Source organism: Onychostruthus taczanowskii, unplaced genomic scaffold, assembly GCF_017590055.1.
Source record: "Onychostruthus taczanowskii isolate IOZ18803 unplaced genomic scaffold, ASM1759005v1 scaffold39, whole genome shotgun sequence".
Lineage (NCBI taxonomy): Eukaryota > Metazoa > Chordata > Aves > Passeriformes > Passeridae > Onychostruthus > Onychostruthus taczanowskii.
The window spans coordinates 7,110,849-7,131,047 of record NW_024501348.1 but is presented as its reverse complement, the minus strand read 5'-3'; the positions used below and the strand labels follow the sequence as shown (position 1 = coordinate 7,131,047).

The 20,199-nt window shown below is 41.9% G+C and overlaps 1 protein-coding gene across 1 annotated transcript; it reads left to right on the top strand.

The window, feature by feature from the left end:
* The first annotated feature begins 4,478 nt into the window (after positions 1–4,478).
* On the top strand, positions 4,479–10,287 carry LOC121340041 (nuclear receptor subfamily 0 group B member 2-like). The gene is made up of 2 exons (XM_041412419.1): positions 4,479–5,085; positions 10,034–10,287. The coding sequence occupies exons 1-2, from the start codon at positions 4,479–4,481 to the stop codon at positions 10,285–10,287; spliced, it is 861 nt and encodes a 286-aa protein (XP_041268353.1).
* The last annotated feature ends 9,912 nt before the right edge of the window (positions 10,288–20,199 follow it).

Here is a 20,199-nt window from a genome sequence, read left to right as displayed (position 1 = left end):
GCCAGTGACATGGAATTCACCCAACCTCTCCCAGAAAACACATTGTATAAAACTCCTAGAGATTCCTGCTCTGAAGTCATATGGATGTTTATAGGCCAATTAAATGTTTGCAAGTGAGACCAGAGTGATAAGAGGTCACTGAATCAAGGAATATGTGCATATATCAACCTGGTGTGACGCCAGAAAGGCTGCTGTCAGTTTCCTACAAAGCATTTCCTTCTTAAAGCCCATATGAAATAATAGCAGAAGATTCTTCTCCTCCAGAAATGCATCTGCCTTCAATATCACCTTTTAGGAAAATAGGAGAGCTCACATCAATGCTTGGTAAATAACACAGTTACTAGATGCATGGTGTGCATATGTATAGTCCAACATTTATGTGCTTGCATATATGGACACTCTAGTATAAGGACAGTGTCAGATTTTCTGCCCCATAGTTAGAACTATTATAGTCTTTTAAACAACTCATAGAGTTGAGTGAACTATTCTGAAGAGCAGTGCCTTCCAAGTTTGAGAATATCAATGTCTGCTGATGGTACAAAATTATTTGGAGGAAGACAGGACTGTCAGAAGAATTGCAGAAAGGCTTTATGAAAATCATCAACTAGGTGTCAAATGATGATTACGTATATGTGTATATGCATAATGGCAAAAGATGCACATAAACCACTCCTGACTCTACTCCTGAGGAAGGTAAGAGTCTCTGAACTGATGACCATCATTCAGGAATAAAACCTGGGGGCTGTGACTGTTCCATGGCGACAACAGCTCATTGCTAGAATTGACTTTTGAGACAGGTGAAACAGAGAACTTCATCCTGTCTCTGTATAAATCCACACTTTCCTAAGTCCTGGACACTGTGTCCTATCCTAATACTTCCTGCACCTCCCCCCAAAGAATATCTTAGAAAAGCTGTAGGGCTAGGAAAGATTCAAATAAGGTTAACAAGATGATCAAAAGACTTGTGTCACTCTAAAGAAATAAGCTACATCTCTTTAGTTTGGACAAAGAGTGACCATGGGAGTCTTACTGAGATTTATAAAGTAGGCCAAGTAATAGACAGGATGAACAGGGACTGATTGATTGATTGACTGATTGATTGATCCCCTTTTTTCCTCCACAACAAAAGAGCAAGAAGGCACCGGATCCTCTAAATGTAATGTTTGATCAAGTTTTGTCTCGCTTATAAGTATCCACAGAGAACTTCTTGACAGATAGGCTGATGAGGATGTTCTTGTGGCTTTAGGAGCAGACTGCGTAAGAACATAGGTTAGAAATTAATTGAAAGTTATTAAATGCATAAAATGATTCTGGTTCAGAATTTTCCCAAGATGCAAATTATTGAAGGCAAGAAAATAGTCATGAGAAGAGTTGTATGTATCATACACTCTCCCTGAAAAATTCATTTTTGGCTAATGCCAAGGTAAGGATAAGTTTGCCATGTAAGCTCCTCTGCTATCTGGCAAGTCTCTTCAGGCTTCCAAGTATTCCATTAGGTGATTTAATGCTATGGACTATGAGCAAAAAAATAGTACATGTCTTATATGTTTGGACTCAATGAGACATTTATTATTTTAATTCCCAGCAATGGTGTGGATATAAAAGAGCTGTCTGCAGCAACCATAGAATGGCTTGGGTTGGAAGGGACCGTAAGATACCTAGCTCCAATCCCTCTGCCATGTGCAGGGGACACCTTCCACTGACCAGGTTGCTCAAAGCCTTTCTAATCTGGCCTTGAACACTCCCAGTGATGGAGAATCCGCAGCTTCTCTGAGCAGCACTGCCTCACAAGTGCCTCACTGTAAAGAATTCCTTTTGTATGTCTAACCTAAACCAACTCTCTCTGAGTTCTTTTAATTTTGTGTGTGAACTTAGGACACATTTTATTGTTGTCCAAATGGCAACACTTGTGCTGTTTCAGAGAGAATGTCGTGGCAGTGAGTATTTGTGGGCATGGGTGTCTCCTAGGTTGAAAAAGTATATAAATGCAAAATAATAAAAATAACACTGATGTGATTGTGTTCTCAAGCCAGCATGCTAGAGACAGCTAAAATAGATAGAAATCCATGGGGATTTATCATATCACAAAATTGGGTTTTGTATTCTGTGTTGCTTCCTTAACATTTGAAAGTACGAAGTATTGCTACTGCAGCATCAAGACTTAGATGATTTATATCTAGGTGCATGTGGCTGCAACCATTCTATAGGTAAAATTTAGAAAGAAAAATTAACAGTTGCCTAATTTATGAGTATAGAGCTAAATTTGGCTGCTGGTCTTCTACCTCTGAGAAAATTGGGTCACACAGGAAATTCATGTCAATCAACTTTGAATCAGGATGACCAGGATCAGTTTCACCTGCAATTCAGTGTTGACTCATAACTCTAAGTAATCATTTTCTCAGAAAAGCTGATAATGCATAATGCGTCCTAGGCAGTCATACTGGTGCAGTGACCTTTACTCTTATTTTTTGGTAAATAGTCATAAAGTTATTATATATATATATATATATATTTATATATATATATATATATATATATACTGGGAAATTCTGATAGAAATATAATTTGCTTTTGCCTCTTAGATCTATACACAACCAAAGGAAATAAATGATGACAAATAGAAATGGTATCCAATACCATATGTTGCTGACATCAGGACTCTACATATGACTGATGGGGACCTCAGAAGGAAAAAAGTAGGAAAAGAACCAGTTTAACCTGAAGGAGAATTTTCATAAGCACAGTTAATAGGAGCTGTATAATAGTGACACGAACCAAGAGAAATGGTTAACCTTGAGATGTTCTTGGAGCACAGGAGCTGGGATGCTCAGAACTCTGCTGCCTAGATTACTGAAACACCACCACGCTCTCAGCAGTTAGGAGACAGAACTTCTTTTCACAAGCAAACACTTTGCAAGAATGATTTTAGCAAGCTCAGTCTGTCTTTCTAGTACAGCCATTAGCCAATCAATGCAATTCATGCTGAACCTCAGATGACAATGGCCCTGTAACTGGAATGAATTCCATTTAACCTCAGCCCAACTTGAATTTTACATAACGAATAAGAAGGATGGGACATTCTGGGGACTTCCTGGGGACTTCTCTGTTGCTGTGCCATTTAACATACAAAGCTCTTTGATAGCCCCGCAATGGACAGCAACAGGGAGCTGTTGAATGGACAGAGAGGTGGACATGCCAACACCACCAAGTGTTCAGTGCTGTGTGTGCCTTGAACCTCCACAGCAGTTAATAGTCACTGCACCTCAGCAGCACTACACTCCTAAATTTCTCAGCTTTGGAGCACTCATCTCTTCCTCCACTTTTCATCTCCTCAGAAGGGGAAAATTTTGCAACATAAATATCATGAAGAAGTAAAGAATGTAATTCTTAAAACAGCCCAGCATGGAAAAAACCCAAACCTGGTGCAGCAAAACACAAATTTGCAGTTACGCATCTGATGGTTGGGGGAAGCCTTTACACACCACAGACTTGGAGATCTGGCAGATAGAGACCTTCAAGCTGTTGTTTTTAATGCCCAGTTTTTGCTGAGACATGCTAAGAGCCCAGATGGTAAGAATGCATAAACATCACTCTTGGTGAAAAAAAGTTAGCACCTTTTCCTCTGTATAAGAGCATGCAAGAGAGTAGAGTGTGAAGTAACAAAAACTTGAAGTATTAATGTCTTCTTATTAAGGCTGAGTTCCTTCCTTTCATTCCTGCTACCTAGTGTTCCCTGATTTTGACTGAAGAGTCCTGACAATTCAGTCATTCAGGTCTTGAGTTACTATAAATTTCACATGTACACTAGTATGAATTACAATTTTTTCCTCATCAGTTTCTGAGGAAAATGTAATTACACAACCCGTCTGGGAGAAATATTCTCCTAGGAAGCTGTACTGGATGTCTTGTGTTGTCTTGTTCTACATCAATGCCCAGGTGCCCAGGCTGCTCAGGGAAGTGGTAGAGTCACCACTCCTGGAGGCACTTAAAAGCACGTAAATCTGGCACTTGAGGACGTGGCTTAGTGGTGAACTTGGCAGTTCTAGGTTTATGGCTGGACTTAATGATCTGAAAGGGCTTTTCCAACCTAAACAATTGTATGACCCTAAGCACTCACATTCTGTGTTTGAAATGATCATTTGTGAAATGCAAGACAGAACACTGTCGTGAACTCCAACAGCTGACCTTCTCTGAAGTTTCTCTCAAATCTCACAGAAACATGAGGTAATTCTGAAACACAGGATTTCCATCCCCAGGACTGGTCCATGCCACCCACTCCCCTGGGGCTACAGCAGCCCAGGGACACCAGCAGCCTGCAGCCACACCCTGTTTGAAACACCCTGGTGCAAGTAAAGTTCAAGGTAACCTTATGGATCAGGGTCATATTACTTTTCAACACCTGCCCAGGTCTATATAACCGCACAATGCCTCCTTGTGTGGCACAGAGGCCCTCCCTTGCTGCTGACGCAGCTCCAGACATGCTGCTTCCTGCCACAGGGAACTCTGCCTCCATGGCCACCAAGATCCCAGCTGAGAAATTTGGGAAATGTCAGTGTGAAACACATCATTCTGAAAGCATCCTGTACCAGATCCTTAACAAAGAGCATGGAAGTGAGACCAGGTGGCACCAGCAGCATTGCAGTCCCCACTACTCTGCAAGAAGCAAAGGCTGCCCTTGTTTGGACAGGAGAAGAGTTGTCCTGAGAACACCAGAAGCCACATGCAGAAGAGCTTCTGAAGTGCTGCTGAAGACTTCAACTTTTATTAGAAACTTACCTTCTTTTTATCACATGCCTTGGGAGGATCAGTTTGTCCTCATACAAAAGAACTGGGTCCCTCTTTTTGTCCTGGGCATGGCACAAGAAGGAGTGGATTTTGAGCTCAGAGAGATTCCAGCCACCAGTTTATTGAAAAAAATCCTCCTCAATCAGTCTTCAACAGCTATGAATGAACTGGGCAGCTCATCAGCAGGAGCATCTTTCACAGAAGTTCAGAAGATTAAGAATTTATTGTGGAAATTCTGGGACCTGGACATAAGTGCAAAAGAATATGCCTATCTTAAAGGAATTATTCTTTTTAATTCTGGTAAGTCCTCCCAGAAATTACACAAATGATTATGTGCCTAGAAAGATATTTTACATTTTTGATTTATGTATAGATGTATATTTATTTACGTTTTGTTTTACTAATTTCTATGAATATAGTTAAAAGTTCTGAAAAACCTGTATTCCATGATTTAACAGTTTTTCTCCCTGATGTGGTTTATTTTGGTTCCTTGGATATATGCAGTACGTCACCCACTGTAAGCCAAAACAACATCTATCTGACAATTTTTAAGTAATAAAGAATTGTGCAACTTCAAACTGACTTCCAGTTCAAAGGTAATACAGGAGCCTCACCCTCATGTCACAGCAAGGGAGAGAGGGTACAAGGGCACATGATGTGAACTTTAGAAGTATTTTAGCAAAGGCTTCTTCAGTAACAAAAACACTGGAGAAAATAACCATCTGATTTTCATCAGTGAGGCAAAAGGTTGCTGTGTTGAGGTTGCACAGCTTTTATGTATTTATATCCTTTATTTATATAATTTAGTATCTCTACTTTCAAAGCCTGGGACAGCAAACTAAGACTTCTGATTGCATCCTTTCACTTATGATGCCAAGTTCAGCTCCTTAGGAAGGAAGGTTGCCTCAGTCAGCACCATGGAGTGCATGAGTCATTAAAAGCTGAGCTCTAAGTCCACTGAAGTAAATGGAAAGACTTATTGACTCCAGCCTGCTCTGGCTCAGATGCCCAGCTCCTTCCACAGCAATCGCTGCTGCTGGCTGCACTGTCAGCAGTGTGCTGTACTTGGGACTGCACCCAAGAAGGATACTTGAATGCTTCAGTTATTCCATTATATTTCTCGTGGTGGATGGTTTATAGGCTGCTCAAAGGCTGTGTGACTTTATATTTGTTTCCAATGGGATTCACATTCTGATTCTTGAGGTGTAATGTCATCCAGATGCTTGGTATGGCCTTGAGTGTCTATGCTGCAGCACCAAACCAGAAGAGTTCGTTTCAGTGCAGTCTTTTTTCACAATAAAATCAGGCTAAAAGAAATCATTGTTTATATCCAGGGGGATGATAAGAGGAGAAAGGCTTCATCTGCAGCAGCTTACACAGTTCAACTAGCTGGCATTTTTATTGTCTCTGTGGGTAAAATGTAATTTTCACTTAAGGAGAAACAGCAGTAGCAGGGTTATGTTCTGGATTTGTGCCTCCTAAAGGCCTGCTGCTTCCCCAGGGTGCTGTATGAGAGAGCCGGCAGCCCTCCGTTGCTGTCAGCAGACACATTCCACAGTTTCAGGAATGACACTCAGCTCTTAGTTGGGATGACCCTATTCCCTGGAATATTCCTTCATGAGCTGAAGAAGGCAGCCTGGAGAACATCAGTTAAGCTTAGATTCAGTTAAGCCTCTGTTTGAAACAGTCACCATCTAAGTCTGGGCTGAAACAGGTACTCAGGGCTTATACACAGCCCAAGCCACCCTTTGCTGCAAACAAATCTGTACAGCTGTTGTTCACAACTACTACTTTTAATAGCTTTTCAACACTTTCCACCAAACTCAGAAAATGTTTTCTACATATTTGCAACACATTTTCAAACTTTTCAAGGTTTGGCTTGATGTTTGGCAAAATGCTACTATTTTTACAGTCCTCAGTTCTAAAAGGCTTTCAGGAAGTCACCAGCAGTGACAATGGTAAACTAACTCTCTTTTGGATTATGGAGTACCTCATTAATACCCTCAATGTTTTACTTCTGTTGGGGTCACCAAAACTGACTGAAGCAATGGGGAAGGGCCAGGACCAGAGTGGTCCAGAGCTGGGTCATGAGCTGGAGTTCAACAGAACATCCAGGCATGCAGCTGTAGCAGCCATCACTTGGATAGGAAGCATGACAACTATGCAAAGCTTTGCTTGTACCCTGAGTGATCTCTTGTGGCACAGACATTGTGCTTACTATCATTAGAAAAATCCCTTTGGCAAGAGGGTGGCAGGCTTTATCCCGGTAGGTTCCAGCCAGGCTGTGCCCGGTGGACTGCCGAGGCCAGGATAGTCTCAGTGGAGGCTCAGACTTGGTCCGATCTCCCAAGCCATTCCCAGCTGCGGGCAGCCAAGCCAGCTCAAGTGATTTTCAGCTCTTTAGTGATTATCAGCTCTGTGTGATTATCAGTTCTTTTGGCTTGCTTGGGCCAAGGCAGCAGATGCAGGGAGAGAGAGGAGAAGCGCTGTATAAGGCTCCGCAGGATTCTTTATTAGGGTGTCCCACGAAGGTTCTCAGTGACAGCTCTTCTGCCGAACCAGGCAGAATTAGGGGTTTTTATACCCTACAGAGGTTTTGAAAACTGTCCAATAGAAAGGGTCAGGGGAAAGTGACCTATAGGCTTACAGAGAGATAAGCAGGGTCGGAAAGGCAGCAGAGAGGGGCTTCTAAGGCCCGAGTCATCATGACTTGGCATTTCCTAGCTCAGGCTTCTGACCTCCAAGGAGGCCTTGCAGGCCCTGGGCCTGCTACAGCAGGCAGCATGATGGAATGTAGGTCCTCTTATAAGAATCATAGAATGCTTTGGGTTGGAAGGGACCCTAAAGATCATCTAATCCAACCCCCCTGCCATTGGAAAGGACACCTTCCACTAGACCGGGTTCCTCCAAGCCCCATCCAGCCTGGCCTTCTGGCCAGCCCCTGGGGCTGTGGCATTCACAACATCTCTGGGCAAGCTGTTCCAACACCTCACCACTCTGACAGTTAAGGATTTCTGCTTATACAGCTGACCTAAGCCTACCTACCTTCTTTCAGTTCAAGGCCATTTCCCCTTCTCCTATCATTATAGCCCCCTGTAAAAAGCCCCTGTCCAGCTTTCTTGTAAAGCCCCTTTAGGTACTGGAAGGTCTTTCCAAAGCCTTTTCTTCTCCAGGCTGAACAACCCCAACTCTGTCAGCCTGTGTTCATAGGAGAGGTGCTCCAGCCCTCTGATCATCTTCAGGGCCCACCTCTGGAGTCATTCCAGCAGGTCCATGTCCTTCTTATGCTGAGGGCCCCAGAGCTGGAAATAACAACAGAAGCTGTGCAGCACCTCTGTGTGGGAGGCTCTGGCTGGGTTACTGGTTGACCACATCTGGGCTAGCAAGAACCTGCGAAGAAGAAATTGTGCACCAGCCCCTGAGGGGAAACCAGCACTTGCATCAACAGAATCCAGACTCTCCAGAACATATTGGCATCCCCACTCTTCCCAGGAGATCTTTGGCTGGGTGGCTTTGGAGCTGTCTCAGTATCTGTGGGTGAAGGGTCCAGCTGCAAGGCTTTCTCTACTTGGACCCAGGCACTAAGTCAAAGGAAGGAGCAGGTAGGACTGTTCAGCCACACAGGAACAGCACAGAGTGAGGTGAAAACACTTTTGTGTTTTTGACAGTTGTCTGAAGAGCAATTGGGACTGCACAGTGAAGAGATGAGAGCAGTGAAAAACAGTGCTGTTATTATATCAGTGCCATGCATATACATATTTATGTATACATATGTATTCAAAAATTCCATCAAGGCTGTGACAAGGCTTCTGTTAAAAAAAAAGGATACTCTTAAGAGGTTCACAGTTCAGCTGGAAACATGTGTTTGACTGAATATTATTACAACATATCTCAGAACAAGAAGTGTCTCATAATATGTAAATTAAAACCAGTGTTTGGTTACATAGAAAAGAAGACCAAATGGGGAAATTAAGTATATTTGAAAATATATAAACTATTGCAACTTCATCCTGAATCCACAAAATCCCGACAATTTCCTTTCCATGAAAAATCTAACATTTGGAATCATCCTCACAGCTTGCAACTGCCGGTAATCCTGGGGGTGATGATGACTTTTGCAAACAATTTCTGGCTAGCCTGGTTGCAGGTTTGGCTGAGGCTTCTTCTCCTCTGGCAGTGATGTCTAGGAAGAAGAGAGTTGCTGAAGGCTGACAACAGTCAGCCAGTTACAGACTGAAGGAAACCCAGCCAGGTTGGTTTTGCCCTGGTACAGGGCACTAGGCAAGAATGCTCAACTTCCCACACTGAAATGAATGATCCTGTGTGAAACACACCTGGTGTGAGCTATTCAGATCCTATTCCAGGAAGGTATGGGGTCAGTCACTGTAAAAGTTGCCAAATAGTGTGTTCTACCCTCTGTCCAGACTGCAACAGTTCTAGGAGAGAAAAGACATCCTTAGAGAGTGAGGACAGGAGGTAACAGGTTGCTGAGAGCTATATGGCAAGACAATCCCTCCAGAGGCAAAGGATGAACACAGGGTGTTCTTAGCACTGAGTTCTGGCACCCACAAACACCCTCAGTGAGCCAGCAGGTCACACGCTGTGGGAGGTATGTGATTGAGGCTCAAGACCATGACTCCATGGGGCAAAGACCTCTCCTTCAGGCACTCCTCGTGCTGAGGCACTCCTCTTGCTCTTTTTAGACTGTAATTGAAAATACATAGATATTATGGTGAACCTCAGTGCCCTAGCTTAGTCTAGTAAGCTGAGGCAACAATAGGATGGAGATGGGGCTGGGTGTACTGGAAACCTACATCTTCAGGCTGTGAGCCTGCTTGCTGTTCCAAACCATCATGTCCTGCTGTTACCTAGGTAGGGTAGATTAGAGCTGGAATATTTCCACCTGCCCAGATTATTATCTCAGCATCATTTGGTGGCTAGACAATACTACAAAACTTCTTCTCCATCTGTACTGAGTCAAAATTACCTGCTGTTACCATTTCAAAGCTGGATTTTAATGTAATTGGCTAGATTCCAATGTGATTACAATGCTGCCCAATGCTCATTCAAATTATTGAGCTACACATACCTTCTTTTCAAAAAAATATGTTTAGGAAGTGTTTTGGTTTTTTTTTTTCCTATGGAGAAAGTAGTGCTATAAGCCAGAAATCCAGACACCCATCATTACAAAAGGCACAGAAAAGAAATGTTTACTTAGGATTTGTTATTTTACTTTTTGTTTTGACAGACTGTTGTGTCCTGAAATGTCTCCCTTATGTACAATCACTGCAGCAGGAAGCTCAGAAAGCCCTGATGGAGTTTATCTCAACAATGTTTCATGGAAGCCTCAGCAGGTTTTCTTCGATTTTTCGGCTAATCACATCTCTTCGAGACATTGATGCAGATGCTATTGAAGAGCTCTTCTTCAGGCCCATCCTAGGAGAGGCCACCCTAAATGCACTACTTCTAGAAACCCTATATATCAAGCCAGACTGGTTTTGAAAGCAAATGACACCTGAGCAGTAAAATATTTCATTTTGAAGAGATGAGAGAATATTATGAGCTAAATAAACACGTTTCAAGCAAATAATGGATAAATATTTGTAAGCCATATATGCTTCAATGACGAAGTAATTTTGTGACATTTTAGAATTAAAAGCAGAGAAAATTAAGCATTTCATGATACTCTGTGCTTTAAAAAACCCTTAGTCTAAGTATTTAAAGATTGTCTAGGAGCACCAGCATACTTTCCAGCTGTGCTAGGTTCGACTGTATTATTTCTAGTGAGCATTTTTCCAGCTGTTTATGCTTTTGGCTTTAAGGAACAGGGGGAATGGTAAATTTTATTCAGCTGAAGATAGATACATAAAAGCCTGATCAATGGTAAAATCAGTACAAATCCTTCCTTTTCCTTGTCAGTCCCTGACCCCAATCCTTTTCTGTTCCACTGAGAACTCTAGTCCTTGGCTGTAATTGCTGGATGGAGCTCCCCCTTACTAACAGCTTTCTTATAGGTTCTTTTCTAAGTCTTGCAGTAAACTGCGGGCATTAAATCCCTCTCCCATTATTTACAAAGTCCTTCCTTAACTAAGGAACTAAACAACATGAATCAAAAAATTTGTTGACTGGACAAAAGCTGTTGTTCAGGATTGTTTCCAGAATGGGAATAACAAAAGCTGAAAGTTACTATGTCATGCCATAAGCGGCAGAACTAATGTAGCCCACTTTCCCCCACATTTAAGCCCTTTTCCCTTTAGCTCTGCCTGCACCATTCTATAACTACCCTCACTTCCTTCCAAATAGATGTCAGATATTCCTTGGAAAGCAGAAATGCCAAAATATGGTTTCCTACAGATGTGTACAATCTGTTCCTCCATCTCTCACTGTGTTTCCACCTCCAAATGCACTATGGCATGCCCCAAAAATGTCTCTGTCTCCTACCCGTCTGGTTGGAGAAGAGGCAGCACGAGTTGGGGTGGGTGCCAAACGATGTGTGTGCTGACTGCCCATCTGTCAGGATGAACAAAACATTCAGCATATACTTCAGCTGCAACGGGGAAGCTATTTGTGTCCATTTCCTATCCCACTCCTTTCGCAATGGTTTCCATGAAACTTAAGGGAATTAATTTCTGAGTTTTTCTGTAGCGGATCCAGCCTAGTTTTGCTTGGCAAGAGGGCTCATATTCACCAAATGGGGGCTGACAGACACATAGACAGACAGCACAGCAAAGAGTATGACAGCTTAGAATTCCTTAGAATGTCAAGTTAAAGTCAAAGGAAAGAGAACTTGTAAATATATATATATATAGATATGCAAAAATGCACATCAACAGAGATGGATGTTGAAAGGAGTTCTAGAAGTCAAACAACTAAGGAAAAAAGGAAGTTTGAATAATAAGAGTTTAGTACCTATCAGTTTTGACAAAAGAACACACGTTTTTCTCCCACTTTGCTAATCGAGGAGTAAATTGCAAAAATCAAGGGGAAGAAGCAAACCTCAAACAAGACAAACAAACTAAGCCCCTGTGTAGTAGTGATCACAGAAGTAACAATCTCTACAGTAAACACAACTCACCTTCCTATGTCACTAAATTAACTAAACCTTTCAGAAGTGCAGATTTTTTGACTGATATTTTCCATGGAAAGCCCTCAGAGCAGAAGTTTTCAGTAGCTTTTCTTCCATTAAAATGGTTCAATAGTACTGCCACAGATCTGCTGCAGTGCAGGGTAACAGGATATTCCATGGTGAGTTGTTTGTGATGCTGAATGAAAACATTAGTTCCAGACATTTGCTTTTTGTCTGTTCTTCTCAAGATTTAAGCAAGCAGAATAGATCCAAAACTGGCATTTGTAAAATTTGGTATCTACAGCATCATTTGGTAGCAGACATAAGCTCAAACACCTCCCAAGTCCTATAAGCTTCTACCTCTACTACAGATGCTCCACTTGCACCCAGACAGTGCAACACAGGCCGGGCTGGAAGGAGCAGGGCTCAGCTGGCCTCGCACATGCAGCATCTTCTGCAATGGAAAAGGGAAGGAGGGCTATGCTCTCATCTCAGTGCTCCCACTTGCTGCGCAGAGAGGGGAAGGAATACCCTCAGCTCAGTGGGAAGAGTGAGGAATTTTAGAAAGAGGTAAAATGTACAGAAAATGTATAATGAAAAACAGTCATGGGGGCTTGTAGAAAGGAGCAAAAAGGCCGAACAGAAAAAAAAAAGGGGAAGAGAGGGACAGAAGCAGCTTATTAATAGAGCTCGTTTCTATGTAGAATCCAGCTTACCTTCATAAGTCAAAGGCCTGCTTAATGACTCACCAACAACTTGAACCCAGGACATGGTTCATGGTTCTGTAGCCTGAATTTCAGGCTAATGAGAGCACACCAGACAGTCTGCTCACAGCTTTATTATAAAAAATCTGTTCAAGGTCTTTGACTTTATCTATGTATACAACAGCTTCAAATCATCTCTCCTTGAATTGGAGGGCATGATGCCAACAAGTTCCATGGCTTGGCTCACCTGGAAGACAATGCTGTACTTGCTGATGATTCTTTTAGCCTGGTGTGAGTCTATGTAACCATGTCTGAAAAGACTGCCTAGTGCTCCACAGGGAAGACTGTAGTCAGTGTCTTGGATTTTTAAGACAACTTCAACTTCCACCATGAAGGCAAATACTAGACTTCAAATGGAACTTTCACAAGATCTGATATGCATGGATCTCACCTCACTGTGCTTTAATACAAGATTCTTCAGAAGATCAACAGGTCTTATCTTGGTATCCTGTTCAAAGGGGCTGAGGTACCACTTGTCTTGCTGAGGACAGAGTAAGAGCCTGTATTTACTGTATTTAAATGTCACATGAATTTGGAGGCTGTGCAGGTACAATAAACTGTCAGGAACAGGAGAGGTGAGGGATTGTGAGCAGAGGTTAGGAGCAAAAACCTGGAAACCCAGGAGCTCTCCCTGGAAAGTGGAAAGGCACAGCACCAGACAGCCTTTAGAAGTTGATGGAAATAGTGCATTGGAATGAAGAATCAGAGATAGAAATGAACAGAAGGCAAGAGGATCACAACAGAAAATCTCTACTCCAAGGAAAAAAAGAAAAAGAGAGAGAGAGACAGGGAGAGAGAAGCAACAAATAAAGGTTTGTCGCCACTTCATTTAGTTTCTGGGATTGAAAACAGAAGCGCTGCTTCTCCAGCTGTGAAATCTATCAATGAAGCATGTGCATCCATCCCCCTCTAGCGCCCAGGAGACGGCAGTATTGCCATCACCTGGAGTGTGAGCTTAGCTGCTGGAAGCATGCCCGATAAAGCACCTACCGCTGCTGATTACCAGGCAGAGCTTTCACTCAGGGACACCTCTCCTCTCCCGCTCCTGACTTGTTCAAAATAATGTATGGCAATATTTTTAAGTTGTTAGAAGAAATCTACATTTGCAAAATCAAGAATGAAAAAGTAAATTCAAATTGCTTGTGAAACCTTATTCCAGCTTCCTTCTAAATATGATCATAAACTCTTTTCATGACCTGATTACAAACTCCTGTGGTTTTCCCTCAGGACTCCCTGCCTTACGTGGGGCAAAGAATAGCCTGTATGTGCTGTGAGAATTTGTTAGGACTGTGCAATGGAGAAGGCTGCTGTCGGCTAAGGCTGAGCTGCTTTTGTTGCAGCACCATCATTGCAGAACCTGAACTAAAATGGATCTGCAGTGCCAGAAACAATGCTCTTACAGTGAAATTGGTTGAATGACACCTTATGGAGTGTAGGTGAGCCACGTAAATTGAAGTGGCATTATTCCAGAGTGCTATTGTCCCAGAAAAAGGCTGCTACTAACAGTGTTAACTGGAGTAAAAGGTTATAGTTTTTCACAGTGGCAAACAGAAGACCTGGGAAAGGGTAGTTTGCAGAAGTCAGACGCTCTCACAGTTGCAAACCAGGTCACAACAGGCCATGTCTCATGCTTCCAGAATGATGTATAGTGCTGTAAGCAGTGAAAAATCAGTCTGTGCACACCTGAAATGCAGGAAGCTTTCATCAGCTCTAATCTAGGTGTTTTCATTCCTCCTTTGTAAAAAGAAGTGGTAGTAATAATGCATTCACATCTTTGAAGATTTTAATCAGTGTTTGTAAAGAGGTAACAAATACCATAGTTGAGAACATGAGGAAATTCCACTGAAAATTAATAAATTCAGTGTTCTACACTAAACTGAGCAGTACATAGTAAAGTAATGGAGAAGCCTACACACTGCAGGGAAAGGATAAATAGAGAAGATATTGAAGATCAAGCTTTAGTAAGCACCAAGTAAGGCAGTGGTGTAGTAGTAAAAGTTACATGATGTTTCCAGTGGTGGGATCCATCTTGCAAGAGAGTCACTTGCACTCTCTCTAGAGCATGGGGAGGGACATGCTCTGAGGGAGATATGCTTCCCTTCTCTCAGACACCTTCCTTAGTTTTGGATGACTCATACAAAGAAGCGCTTTACTTCTGCCTGTTGGTACAGCTAAGGAGCCCACCTGACCATTTGAGATTCATTGCCTAACTTTCACACAGTAAAAATGAGATTAATCCTACCTCTATGGCATATACAGAAGCGCTCTGGATCTGGTTTGCACCTGCAATATTAACTTTAATGTCTTCTAATTAATGTCAGAAGCATGTTTGGATTTGCAGTCCTGACCGTTACACAGTAGGTTTTGGACTTAGGCTTTCAGATAAACATGTATTTCTAATAACAAAAACCTGATATAGGCTTGGAAACAAAGATAATTATGTGATGTTATTCACCTGCCCATAAATGACTAAGAAGGCACACACAGGACATCACATTTATAAACCTATGTCCTATCTATACTATCTATATTAATATTTCTATAGAGTTCTTTTTTTTTGGCTGGGTTTTTTGTTTTTCCTGTGGATTGCCTTTCTTACTTCTTTTGGGGAAACAAAGGAATTTAATTCAAAACCTAAAATTTCACTTTTGCTACAAAGCATGTGCAAGTCATAATCTCAGACATAATTTTATTTGCAGACAGGGCACGGGTATGTGAAATGTGCAGTTCTTCACTTCATATTAATAGAGGCACACAAGGAAATATATGCTCCTTTTCTATCACAGTTCTGCTGATAAAAGCAGCCTGGCTCAGGAGAAAAAATGGAGTCAAGTTTCTACAATAAATGCATAGCCTAAAAAAGCGACAATTCCTGTAATGACAAAAAAGGGTCTCATTGAAGCCAGTGTTACTATTTATGAATAAATCCTCAATCTTTCCCAGTAGGCTAGGAGAGAGGAGGGTGAGTCAGTAGTTTGGTTTTGCTTGGGCTTGTTATCAACTGTTGTCCTTATGAGATTGTGATTTTGAAAGTACAAGTTGTCATTCTTCCTGTGTTCTCTTTCTCTTTCTCTGCCTGGGGGGGTAGCAGAAATGTTGCAAGATGAAGCACTCCACATCTCACCTAAGATAAGAGCATCTTCATCAAAGGAAGACATGGCCACAGCTATCTGCAAGTAATCTCACGAGCCAAGAACATGAAGCTTCAAGTAGCGTGGGAATGGTCCCATTCCAGTCACAGCGGAAACAGTGCAACCCACGCACACTCATAACCATAGATTTACTAGGAGGGAAAAATGGAAATCTAGTGGGAAAAATAAAGGTCTTGTTTGTGCAGGTGACCACACAGTGAAGGGTCCAAAATTCTTTCTTTACCAGGATCTTATTAGTAATGAAAAGTAATCTGCCATACACTGTAACAGAAAAATGTTTGCTTCCAAATACTCAAATATCTGTTATTGCCTTGGAACATAAGTTGATGCAGTAGATGGCTGTGGCCACTGCAGCATGAGCAGGGGGTTGCACATCTGTTGAGGAGAAATGCAACTCCTCAGAACAAGATACAAAGTATGATGACAGATGAGGAAGGGATACTCTAATCTGGAGGATTAGAGTAGTAGTATCCACTGTGCAGTGTTGTCTAGGAACTCAACACAACTGGAAGGGCAACCAAAGATGTAAGAGCAAGATGTCATTCCTGGTGACATGGTACACACTGGTGGTGTGTCAGACTAGTCTGCTACAAAACACCACACTGTCATACAGAAGCGACTACAGAGATGTTACACGTGGCTCCTGACCATGCTGCTGTGGCACCCTGGACTGGCAGATTGTTCCTATGCTTCTTCTGGGATCCTGAGTCCCCTCAGTCCTGCTACATCACCCTGTACAGTCCCTGCATCCCTAATCTCCGTAGTTTTCACACTCCTCTGAGGCACTGAACATGTGAGCTCTGCACAGCCTTCTGAGAGTGTATGGATAGGTGTGGACTCCCTCGCCCACACTCCAAGTTAGGCGAAAGCAAGCCAGTTCAGATCTGAAAGTCATGTATTTGCACAGATTTAACAACTTGGGTACAGCCCTGGGCCACTCCAGCTACACAGATTCCAGAAGTGGGTGGCATCCAGTTGGCTTGGAAAATGAGTGAGGCAAATGTGTGTCTGTCTGCACCTGTCCTGGTCAATACATATGAGTCAACAGCATCATTATTAGGAAAATAAGATAAGGGCAGGGACTAGGAAGGTCCACCTACAACATCCAATCTGGTCTCACTCATCGTGGATATCAACTGTGTGTATGATTGCATCCCCAAACTTATCAAGCTCCACCTGAAGATAATCTAGGATGTGTTTGCTTACCCTATTCCTAATAGAACAGTACATAATGGGACAGAGCCTCCTGATCCAATGGTTAGGAACTTTCTTATTCCAGAATTTTCTAGTTCTAGAAAAAATTCTAATTCTAGTTCTAGATTACTAACTTTTTATTATATGCATCTTCTTTCTACTACCAGGATCAATTCAAATTGCTTTTCTCACTCAAGGCATTGGATAGCCAAGAAGTTTGTAGACAACAGTGGTGTCCCCTATCCATCTGTCTCTGGCAGTTCCATCTGTCATCCCTACTCTGTTAGTTTGCAACTTCTGGTCCACATCTCACTCTTGTTTTTGACTGATGAGCTAACATTATGCTCACTTGACCTCCCTGATGAAACTCTTTGATACAGAGGGGAATCTCAGATTTGCTTCCATCTGTTCTCTCCTTTACCTGGAGGTCGTTTTGTTTCCTGTTCTATGGCAGTATCACATAAGGCCTCATTGCTCCGTTTGAGACTCCACCTCTTAGCTGTCTCAAACATATCTCCCTCTCCTCTGTTGCAACTGTCTTCCCTAATTTTCTGTTTTGCTATTCCATCCTCTGCCTGATTTTTCATACCTCTTTCCATTATTGCAATTTAATTTTTCAATTCTTTCTTCTCTATCAGTGAGTATTTTTTTTGTTTTAATTTTGCAACTGCATCCTTCTTCCTCTCTTACCCTTCAGGTAAGTTTCCTAGATACCAGCCTTAAAGAAAGGATGAAAATTCCCAGATCTCCTCCTACAAATTGCTACACAAGCCACCCTTGCTGTTGTTTGTTTTGGGTAGGTAGAGCATTGCTTGCAGAGTAATTTTTCCTTTGGTCTTGCCTGTAACAATCTTTCACAAGAAGTTGAATGTGTGCAGTCGTAGGCAGTAGCTTTGACAATACATATGAAACCACCAGTAGGTCTTGTACCACCTCCTGGCACATTTGAAGGAAAACAACCCTAGGCATTCTTCTACCGCAACGTAAATCATTCCAGTATCTTCAGACCTGAGCAAAACCACTCCTGTTTTCTACTCATCCTACTTCTTGCTATCACCTTTTCGGCATGCTAAGGAAAGTGTCCTAGGAAAGCCTACTTCTTTCTTTCCACTAATCTCATTTCTGGGTGATGTGGGAAGCCTATCAGGAAGAGAGAGAAAGATGTTAGATAGCTTAAGTGTTCACACAGTCATCATATGCCTAGGAAATACACTTTGTTCTGCTGACCTCCAGAATATTTTGACTTCTCTAGATAACATGCTTCTACTGTGATGCCCGAGATCCCTCTTTCAAAGGAAACTGTTTTCATTCAATAATCTGAGTTAGTTTGGACCAATGGTTTTGCATTTTGAAATATGTTTTAGTTCACTGAGGTCTCTTCAAAAGAAAGAACTGGAAAGTACAAATCTTGAGTTTATTATATGGGCAATTTAAAAAAAACAAAACAAAACAAAAACTTTCTGTAAAAAGGAGATCATACAGAACACCGATAGTCTGGGGTTTTTTTGAGGAGGGATAAGGGGGTTGAGGCAGATGATTTTTCAAGTTTTGTTTTTTATTATATCCACGTCAGAAAGTAGATGGAAGATGCAAAGTCCTGCAAAGGAGGTTGAACTTTGTCCTCTTGGACACAGATTAGAAGAAATCAAAAAAGTGGTTGTACCCACTCTTGCAAACAACTGTAAATTCTAAGTAGAATCCAGGGAGACTGCTCGTTTAGGTCCTTACACTCTCAAAATATGACAATATCTCAGAACATATTTATCCTCTTCAGTAGACTTTCACATCTGATTGTATAGCAATGAAAGGATCAAAGGTACAAAAAGAAATATTCAGGATTTTGGCCCAGCTGAGTAAGCAACTCTTGACATTTCTGATAAAACTGTAAAGAACAATATAAGGAAAACAGGCTGATAACATATAAATAATGTTTCCTAGCTTCAGGCATATGGTAACCCACATTGGAATTATGCAGACTGGAAAGACCTTCCCTTTGTGGAGATCCAAATACTTGGTACTGCTTATCAGTGGTTTTAAAAACATAAAGCACAATAAGTGATCACCTTGATGGTTATGACTGTTCCTCCCTTTCCCACAAAGATAACTAAACCACCACTGTCCCAGACCGAAGATCAGCATTAACCCATGTCCTGTGAGGCTCTGTGCTAGTGAAAGCCCAGCAGCAGCATCAGGATGTGCAAACACAGATCAGTTCATGCCCAATCCACCCCAGAGTGGTTCATGCCCAATCCACCCCAGAGCTCACAGTGTGCTGCAGACTCCAGGGTCAATTGCAATGTGCACACAACTTGCATTGCATATTGCAATGTTCCCAGCAGACTGTCCTTTGGAGAGCTTGAGCAGCCCCACTGAACACAATTCCCTCTGAAAAACACACTGGCTTAGTGACAGTGACTAGAGGGACATCAGTCTCTCAAAGACAAAAATTTTTGATTCTTGAACAACTCACAATGCACCAGAAAAAATATAGCTTCTTCGATTTCACACAGGGTTTGAGCTCAATCTCCTAACATGCTTCAGCTCCTCTCCCATGGTCTCCAGGGCTATGTTGCATCTTTCCTGGGTGGTCTGTGATCTACACAGTTAGACGATAGAAACAGGGTAGGGTGATCTATAGATTGACTGCTAGACTGATCCATTGGGAGTACCAATACTGCTGTCAGATGCTAAGGCTGATAGAATGTTGAATTAGATTCAATCCTGCTTGGCAGCTTTCTGAAATCTGTAGCTATTATTTGTGAGGGAAAGAAATTGCTGTGGAAGATGACCCACCTTTTAATACTGACAGCCATGGTGGCTATGGGACTGTGATGTGCACAGACATTGAGTATTTATATTTGGAAGGAATCTGATTTTTTGAAATCCAAGTTAATACAATCTTTTGCTTAAATCATCTTGTGGTACCATTATTGGGTTTGGCATTTTTAACTATTGGAGATTCCTGTTTGAGATAGAGAGTTTCCCACAAGAATGCCTACGTCTGAACAGTGTGGATAAAATACAAGTACTAAACTCAGAGACTGAGACTAAAAATATTGAATTCTAACTCAAGAAGACATGTGGACTTCACAAATAGTGAGGTTATAGCTTGTGTAGTTACTATCAGTGCTCTCAGGCAGTACTGGTCCGAACAGAAGGAAAAGATGGACTCCTTGCTTGCAGAGGCAGTTGCCTGACACAAAAGAGACACACTGTTATGAGTTCTCTGAGCTGCTAC

Coding starts and splice junctions, on each gene's coding strand:
- LOC121340041 (XM_041412419.1), top strand. CDS start 4,479: ATGCTGCTTCCTGCCACAGGGAACTCTGCCTCCATGGCCACCAAGATC. Junction 5,086..10,033: donor AATTATTCTTTTTAATTCTG/GTAAGTCCTCCC, acceptor TTGTTTTGACAG/ACTGTTGTGTCCTGAAATGT.